The sequence below is a fragment of the Gossypium arboreum genome, chromosome 6 (assembly GCF_025698485.1).
Source record: "Gossypium arboreum isolate Shixiya-1 chromosome 6, ASM2569848v2, whole genome shotgun sequence".
NCBI classification, from domain to species: domain Eukaryota; kingdom Viridiplantae; phylum Streptophyta; class Magnoliopsida; order Malvales; family Malvaceae; genus Gossypium; species Gossypium arboreum.
The window spans coordinates 121,134,220-121,143,872 of NC_069075.1; the positions used below are offsets into that span (position 1 = coordinate 121,134,220).

At 34.4% G+C, this 9,653-nt stretch overlaps 1 protein-coding gene across 1 annotated transcript; it reads right to left on the reverse strand.

Annotated features, from left to right (window-relative positions):
* Window positions 1–1,401: 1,401 nt before the first annotated feature.
* LOC108486658 (probable polygalacturonase) lies at window positions 1,402–5,257 on the reverse strand. Its single transcript, XM_017790825.2, has 5 exons — window positions 4,188–5,257; window positions 3,787–3,907; window positions 3,104–3,352; window positions 2,414–2,567; window positions 1,402–2,166 (listed from the first exon to the last, which is right to left on the reverse strand). Exons 1-5 carry the CDS (start codon window positions 4,584–4,586, stop codon window positions 1,641–1,643), a joined length of 1,449 nt encoding a protein of 482 aa, XP_017646314.1. The 5' UTR covers window positions 4,587–5,257; the 3' UTR covers window positions 1,402–1,640.
* Window positions 5,258–9,653: the final 4,396 nt, after the last annotated feature.

Genomic DNA, 9,653 nt, shown 5'->3' on the forward strand with positions numbered 1-9,653 from the left:
TTATCAGAAAAATTATGCGGGATTCAAAGAAAATTAAACAGAGTTTAAAAATTCTCCTACAAATAGATATAAAAGAAGCCTAAGAAGGACATCGAAGTTAGTTTGGAAAACCTTTCCCTTTCACTTCTCATCCACCACCCTCTCTTCATATCTACTTTTCATCTACCACCCTCTCTTTCTTTGTAAAAGACCTTTTCCTAGCTACTAGTTTCATTTTGTAAAATAAGAGCCTCATGTTGCGTATGCCATGGTCTAGTCATTCAGACCCAAATCTTGGTTCTTTGAGTGGGAAACAATATTTACTAGATATTAGATCCTAGGAACTTGATCCCTAGGTTTTTGAAACAAGCTATATTTTGGAGATCTTCCTAGGAATTGCCTTAAATCAATATTTTCCCATTAAGCCACGCCACCTCCTCATCAATCACCTCCTTATGAGGTTGCACAATAAAAGTTTTCATTTTTCTTTACAGGGGAAATTTGTATACCGGCTGAAATAAAAATTTCCAAGTTAAAGAATGATAGCCTACAGCAATAAATTTTATATCAACTGACTTCCCTAACGAAAGCCGCGCCCTGGCAACCTTCTTCAATCCCTCAATGTCTCTGATTTGTTAAGGAGGAAAGTCGAAGCCATGAAAAACAAGGCTCAAGCCTCATTCTCCCCAAGAAAAGAAACATGTTCATACTGAATGTCTAAAGACTACAATGTAGAAGCAAAGGAAACCAATAAAAATGATTGAAAAAATTGGAAAGAAAGGACTGTTTCCTCTAGGCTCGTGTTAAACCCGCTGACATGCACCAAACAAACCAAAACCTGAGCTCCTAATTAATTAGTTATTCAATGGAAGATATTACGCTTTCCCTCAACATTTTTTTTTTTTTGTCTACAAAACTTAAACCCAAAATCTTAAAGCATCTAAGTCCTTATTACTCAACCCAACCTAACATTTGTTCATGGATTCGGGTCAAACTTTTAACATTCATATCCCAAGCCATGGCATCCAAGAAAGTAAGAACAACATAACCGAAAACTACTAGCCTGGTGTACCAAACGTTATTTGAACCAAACCAAATCAATTAGTTGGATCAAAGAATTAATTTAAAAAGTAACTTTGAATCAATTAGATCAAAAACTAGTATTCACTGACTGAATCAATTAAAAAATCAATTAAACTGACAAGCGAATTGAGATTTTAAAAAAAAAATTAATCGAACTGATTGAATTGATTAAACTAACAAACCAATGACCTGATTGATTCAATCACCAATCCGATTTAAAAAACATTGGCTGTACCATTAAACCAGTGACCCACCAAATTAACATTAAACCGCTTCCTTTTTCTTTTCTTTTTTTCCTTTCATTAATATTTGTGTGCAAAAATCTACGATAAAATCATATTATGAAAATGTATTTCGATGTATAAACTATAAAGCTTCTGTACACAACTCTCTGAATCAAACAAGTTATAGAAATAAATGGAGCAAAAGAAAGGGCATGAAATGAAGGGGAATAAAAAGCCCCACCGCTCCAATATGGTATTGCAAAACTTGCCTTATTTCAAGCATATACAGTTTTAAGCCTTTCGGATTTTGTTCCCAGAAAGAATGGTTGACAGAGACTGCAATCCACCATCTTCTCATACTCCATAATCTATATCTGTTACATTCTGGGCCGTTGAGAGCTTTACAGGCCTTTCTTCTTCATCATATATATCAAGGTTTTCACAAGGCGCAGGGAAGATGGTCCCTATTACATGCCCTTGAACAAATGCGCACTGGAATATATGCTTTTTCTTATATGTTATCCCCACGTTCATATCCCTAAACGTCACATTTCTCACAGGAATCTCCTCGCTACCATGTATACGAACAGGTACACGGACTCCTTGACCATGTATTCCGGTGAAGCTTATGTTTTCGAGTATTGGGAAAGCATTTTTGTCAAAATCCATGTCGGGGTGCTCGTTGTAGTCTGTCTTGATAACAATTCCAACTCGGGCATCATCAAATGTCAGATTTCGGTACATTATATGTCTGACATATCCACCTCTTCCAACAGCAGTCTTGATTCGAACTGCACGCCTAGAACTCCAGACAGTGACGTTCTCCACGGTGACATTAGATACCCCACCAGACATCTCGCTGCCTATTGATACGCCAGCACTGCGCATATGTTCAGCCAAGTGTGACAATGTGTACTTACCAAGTGAAAATTACAAGTAGGGATAGATAAAAAAGTAGGAAAAGCAATATCCTAAATAAGCTGTTTGGGACCTTTGTTTTTGCATATGAAGTTTGAAAAATACATGCATACTATTTGGGACCTTTTGTTTTTTTTTTCTTTGACATGGAAGCAATCAGGCAGTAGAATATTCATGAAGACGGAGGAAATTAATTCAAGAAACTTTACCTGACCATAGAACGGACAATGAGGTTTCGGATGAGAATGTTTCTCGAAGGTCGTCCATAAATGATGCCATATTGATCCCAACCACTCTTTATTGCAATTGCATCATCACCAACACTTATGTAGCAATCCTCTATCACTACATCCTCACATGAATCTGTTTATGCCATAAATGACTTGTAATAAGTTACATTCAGCGTGAATTAATCTCCCTTCTTTCCCACAGCAAATCAACAAGCAGAAACGTGGTTTATCTAGGTGTATATTTGAGCTGGCTACAGCGTGGTGTGGTGAGCATATGATATTTGCTCCATATGGGGAAAAGGAGAAAAGACAAAATAATGAAAGCAAATTTGTTGCAATTTGCCCACACATTTCATTGAATTCAGCTCAGAATACCATATTCATACATTTTACATCAAGTTCTCACCTTCCTGCTTCTATACGTTCCAAACAAAAGCACAGTCGTACTTTACTAATGTATATAATAGCCTCTGCAAACCTTCTTCAATTATAGTCTTGAATTCATTCTACAGATTTGTCAACCAAGCTTGCTCAATAAGCGAGTTATATATGTAGAGTGAGCATTTCTATACAACTACTAGTAGCATGAATGAGAATCGAGTCTAGAGCCTTAGCTACCAAAAATTTTCATAGACAAAAGTTCAAAATTTATAATCAGGGATTACTTACCAGGATCAATTCCATCAGTATTTGGAGCTCCAAATACAGGTGCTAAGATGGTTACATTCCTAACGCTTACATTCTTGCAATCATATGGATGAAAAGTCCAAAACGGAGAATCACGTAAGGTTATATTAGAGATTACAATGTCATTTGACCACATTATCTGCACAAGTGGACCCCTTGTGTGGTTGAGTAGCTTCTGACGATACTTCGTCCACCATGATTGACCCTGACCATTTATGGAACCATTGTGCCCTGTTGATTTGTAAAGATAAATGGTAAAATCGGACTCGACCAGCATTGAAAGATCCATATAGAACAAAGACCACAATGTTGATTTGTAATGAAAAAATGATAAATCAGACTCAAATCTAGCAGCCAATCGAATTTCCCTATTAATTATCATTGTTGGAAGTGCTTATTCATCCAAAACCTTGAAAAGGCCGTTTCTTTCCACTTTTCTCCATCCGAAAAAAAAGTAGTAGCAACTACTTTGAATAAGCAGTAAGCCAGGGTATAAAGGGTGCAGAAAACAGGTTCAGACCAGTCTAAAATTGTATTTTTGAGACATCGACAAGTAGGTGCTATGACATAGAATAGGTAAATTGGCTGGCTCTATCAGGTGAGCAACCTTTTCATTCAAACAATTTAATGAGAAACCTATTAGGGGCAGGGGTGAAGAAGCTTACCAGTTATAACAACATCTTCGAGGTTTTGGCCGTGGATCAAACTTCCATACCGAGATCCACGATGCTCTCTTCCGTACCCGTATGATGGCAATGGAGGCATTAATGGCCATCGCTTCTCGTCCTGTATGATAGCGGGAAACAGCAAACAACAAGATCGAATCCACCAAAATCCAAAGTTTTAAACACAATAGCCGGATAACACAGAGAAATCAGGAATACCGTCATATTTGCATGGAAAGGATCAAAGTTGTCACTAAATATAGTCATGATGTGATTTTTTTCACACTAAATATTGGTCCCCTTTCATCACAAATCACAACCCATAAACGACTAAACATGTTAAATAACGAGGGAGAATATCATTTTTCATTGCCAAAATTCATGAAAATGGAAAAACCAACCTGGATTCCAAGAATCTCAGCATCCTCAGCAAGGAACAAAGTCATATGACTAGTAAGATTAAACGGCGCCGTAAGCCATTTTCCAGGCGGGACATTGAGCTGACCACCACCTCTCTTCCCAAGCTTCGAGATGGCCGAGATAGCCCTCTCAAACGCCGCCGTGTCATCCGTTACCCCATCGCCAACCCCGCCAAAATCCGTAATATTAAACTCGAAAGGCCGGGACCCGGACATAGACCGACCCGGCCCAGCTTTTCCGAACACAGAGAACCCAGCCCCAACTATATCCCGTTGCCATAGAAAAACAGAACCGAAAGCCGAGATCCAGAGAACAATAAACAGAGTTTTATGCGAAGAAAGGAATGCCGGAAATCCCCCAACCGGCAATGACTCAGCCATATTGGGTTTAGCGAATTTGGTTAAAAGAAACGATTTCTGGCCCTTTTAGTAAAAGGGGTGTTGTGCTTTGTTGGTGAGATGATGGAGATGAGTAGCCGCCAGATTTGGTCGATTGGAAATGGAGTACATTTCAATTCTAGGGGAGATCGCAATGGTCAATGGAGAACCAAGTCCATAGTTTCTAGCTTTGGGCAGGTCGACGTTCTTGAGTTGAATGAAACTAGATTTTTTTACTGCGGGTATCAAGTTGCCTGCGTGGTTTATTTGAAGGATGTAATTGGATTTCGGATTGTGTGAGGTTTCAGTCACGGCAGCGAGATGCAAAGTCACATCACCATCATCGTCCGGTAGTAGGTAAATAGTTGAAGAGTTGCAATCTGACCATTTTGAAAACAGTAGTTGAGATGTTGACGTCAAACACGAAAAACTCTTTCGTTATACGAAATTTTCCGGTTGTTGACCTGTGTCAACTAAAACCTGGATCTTTATTTATGTGCCCATCTCACACTGTTTGTTCGGCCTTCACACTTTACACCCATATTCCCCTTGGGCCATGATTTAATGGCCACTTTCTCGTTTCTTTTCCTTCATTTTACTCGCCTAAAAATAAGATTTTTGTAGTTCCGTCACTATTTTTAGTGAACGTTTTTATCGTAGTCAGACAGCAAGTTTGAATTTACCATTGGTTAGGAGGATTCTCCAATTGTTAAAGTGAGTTTGGTATTGGAGAATAAAGCATGGAGGAAAATAGAATTCCAGATTCGTTAACCAAAATAATTTCTGACAAGAAGAAAGATATATGGGTCTTTGAGAAGGTTCTGGGGGAACTCATACATCTCTTGGAATTCAACATGGATAGAAATGGTGTTTATTTGCATTAGTCTAATGTAATTGCTTGTTTATTTTGTCATTAAAAAAATTTTAATGGCCGTGCCACATCATATCTACATATTTTATTTTATCATTCAACTTTTAAATTATTTTCAGTTTCACCGCTCAAAAATATCATTTTTAAATATTGATCATGTAAAAATATTAAAAATTAAAATTTTAAATTTCAGAACATTCAAATCAATCTTATAGATTGTTGGAAAAATTTATCTTTTAATTGTGTCAATCAATTTGTTACTTTAAAATTGAAATTAATTAATTTAATCACCTTCTAAAATATAATATTTTATTTTATGTTTTTAAGTTATGCTTAATGAACTCAACTCAAACAAAACTCACAATTTTGTTGATTATATGATGTTGAATCTTTCACGTTAATTTAAAAGAAAAAAAATCCTTGCAATTAATTAAATTAGTTAATTTGATCTTCCATGCCAAACAAAACCTCGAATTTTTTCCATCACTTCTTTACCCATACCAAGAACAAGCGATCAATTTAATTAATTGAAAATAAATTCTTTTCTTTTAGCATAGCACGTGGGATTCAAGATCATATAATTAAAGGAACTTTAGATTTTTAAATATTATTAAATATGAGTTATTTTAGTTGATTTCATTAAGGATAATCTGAAACATAAAATAAAATTTAAAATTTTAGAAGAATATTAAATTAATTAATTTAATTAATTTCAATATTATAATAACAAATCGATTCATATTATCGAGGATAAAAATTTTAACAATTTATTTAATTGATTTTGATATTTTAAAATTTCAAGATTAAAAAAATTAAAATTTTCAATAATGAGATAAACAAGTACAATTTGACAATTTTAAATGCATTATTTTATTTTTTATCACTTTTTCACTTTACCCAAATCAAGACTTAAAAAAAAGATATTTTTGGGGTGATCAAAATGAAAGTGACCTGAAATTGGGTGATCAAAATGAAAGTGTAAACATGATATGCAGGGCAAGGGGAAGAGGCCAGGTAAGAGCTTGTGGAAAATTATTGTTTTAGTCCCCCAAAATTTATAAAATCATAAGTTAATATATGGAAAAATTATAATTTGGCCCCCAAAAGGCTAGAATTTCGATTTAGTCCTCTTGAAAACCATAAAGATATAAGCTAATACAAGCGTAAAATTATATTTTATTTCTCATAAAAAAATATAACTTAATCTTGCCCCCCTAAAAAAATTTATGGCTTCGCCCCTAATGATGTGGACATAATTTAGCATGTACAGTTTATCATCGTTAATGATTTAACGCTTGAGTGACTAAAATGAAAACCTTTTTTAATAGAGATGATGAAATTGAAGAACATTTTTTAAGGTGACCAAAATGAAAGTTCCCTAAAAGTTAGATGACCAACTAGGTTGTGGCACCCTACACCCAACTCGAACGATGGATCCAAATATGAGATGTCACATTCATTGTTGCAACAACTCAGACTATCATCCATCATTTTCCTTGAAATTAAACAAATAAGCATGGCATAATTCATAAATGTTATGTTGTGTACTTCTATGAGGCCAAATGGGCCCACATATAGTAACTAGGGGATCATATAAGGTTATACACGGAGTTTGAATAAGAATCCTAACTTGAATTGTTAAAATAAAGGGTTGTGTCTCAAGGCAGTGAAGCCGTGTGCCGATACATACCTCCCTTATTGTTAATCTTTTACTTCAAACTATAATGTCTCAAGATAATGACCCTTATTGTAAGGATCCAAAATTCAATGGTGTCGAAAAATATAGTTTCAGAACCCAATTTCCATAAACCGTGCCCTTAAATATAAAATAAAAATATATTGAGATTCGATTTAAGTAATTTAACTGAAAGAGTAGTTAATTAAGGCTCAGGGATTAAATTGTAAAAATTCAACCGCTATAGAATTTTAATTGAAAAAAGACTTAAGGATCTTGAACGTCAATTAGTCAAAGGTTCAAAATGGTAATTAAATCATTTGCTATTAGGAGATAGTGGACATCGATGATGTTGGCCATTTATGTTAATTAATAATGAGATTTACATAATTATGCTTAATTTATTTAATAAAATTTGATTAATTAAACCTTAATTAGTGTATATAAACATTGGGTAGTGGGAGGAGAGATGAAACATCTTCATCTTCTTTATTAGTCACCATCCTCCATCAAAGTAAAAAAAAGAAAAACTATTTTGGGTGTTTCAACATTTGGCCACCTAATTTGGTGAGAAATTTAAGTTTTTTTCTTGTAATTTTTATAGATTTATGATCATGAAAGCTTAATTTAGGTAGCCCATGTATCCATTTGATAAACTATTAAAGTTTTGGAAAGTTTCCATTGTTAATTAATTGATGAATTAGGCTTGAAAATGATAGATTAAAGCTTAGATTATGAAAAAGACTAGATTGTAAAGTTAATTTAGCTTGCTTGTTAACATTGTTACATTTCGGGACCAAATTGAATAAATGTAAAAAAATGGCATGAAATTATGTTAGAAATAGAAAATATAAGGTCCTTAATGAGAATATGTGAAACATGATTTAATTCGAAGCTTTATATCAAAAGTTATGCTTGTCCCGATTTTAAAGGCTAAATTGGATAAAATGTAAAATATGTTTGACTTGATGTTTGAACGTGAATCGATGGAAATTGATATTTTTTATTTTAATGTGTTATCGTATATAGCTAACGTCAGCAATGAGACATCAAGAGAGAAAGGAAAAGCGAGAGTTGACGACGAATGACACGAAATCTTGATTTGTACTTTTATGATTCGGGATAGATTTAATTGCTTGCGTATACATCTTAATTGCATGATTGAACATCAAAGTGAGTATATAATTGTCATATGAATTGATTTTTTATGATTGTTATTGAATATCATGAAAATGAACTGAATTGAATGAAATGAAAAATTCGTATGGTTTTATGGAAAAGTGGTGTGTGTTATGAGAATGAATTGAAACATGTTATATTGTATGAGTTATTTGTGTGTCAATGATTAATTGGGATGAAATTATGGAATTGAATGTGAAGATATATATATATATATATATATATATATATATATCGAATTGGTTTGAATTGAAATGAAATAAGCAATTACTATGTGATAGTATAGTGTACAAGGCATGATAGGTAATTGTAAATGATTATAGAGTAGAAATATGCGAATGTGAATAATTAAAGGGTGTGAAAATGCAAATGTTACTGATCACAGGGTATAGACATGTGAAACTATTTGATTATAGGGATGTAAATGAAAATATGTATAGTTGATGCCTGTGTGAAATTAGTAAAATGTTTGGATACAATTGGCATGCTAATAGGGTCATATGCGCGCTTGTATGATATATGTGATTATATGAAAATTATTATAGGTTTAGCTTGGAAGGTTAACCTAATATAATTTCAGCTCAGACGAGGAACTTGGTATGGTGTATTTACTCGTGTATTCGAGTATGTTTTACTAGGGTTTTATCTAGTGAAACATTATAAATGAAATTAGAAACTTGAAAATGTAATGAAATAGATTGATAATAGAATATGGTAATGAAATGAACTATGTGTGTAACATCCTGAAATCGTGCCTGAAAGTTTTGACCTCTCAAGTGAGGGTTCGCCAGTGTTGCGATGAACAAGGATTTCACCAGTACTCCAACAAGCTAGGGGGTTGCCAAAAGAGTATCAGCAAGGAGTTCGCCAATGTTTTAGCATTGTAGTATACTCCAAAAGATGCAGTAATGGGGTTCACCAGTCTATTTGGCAAGGTGGTGTTCGCCACTATGTTTGGCAAGCTAGTGTTCGCTAGTCTATTGGCAAGTCGGTGTTCGCCAGTGTGTTTGGTGAACTAGGGCTTGTCAGGTAAGTTGCAACTTGGGGGTTTGCCAGTCAAAGATTGAGTCAAACTTAAATTAGTAAATAGAGACATGGTGTATCTAGGAATACTTTTTGTGCAAGTAACATCTTTCCTAAGTCAAGTAGGGTATCTAAGATTTTCAGGACACTTAGGTCTATAAATACAACCTTTATTCCATGAGAATTCTCTCATCGAATATTTTGTCGTTAAGTCTTTGTCTCTGAACTAAGTTTGTAGCATCCAGGGTACGTCTCTCTCTTACTAAGGTTTCATTGACCAAAAATTTAGGTTCACTTGCATGTGTGAATTCTGTAAGTTCTG

Bases quoted from the DNA above. Each gene is read 5' to 3' on its own strand.
- LOC108486658 (XM_017790825.2), bottom strand. From the start codon at position 4,586: ATGGCTGAGTCATTGCCGGTTGGGGGATTTCCGGCATTCCTTTCTTCG. The intron at 3,908-4,187 runs GTTGGTTTTTCC...GCTATCATACAG, and splicing joins CTGAGATTCTTGGAATCCAG to GACGAGAAGCGATGGCCATT. The intron at 2,167-2,413 runs GTAAAGTTTCTT...ACATATGCGCAG, and splicing joins ATTGTCCGTTCTATGGTCAG to TGCTGGCGTATCAATAGGCA.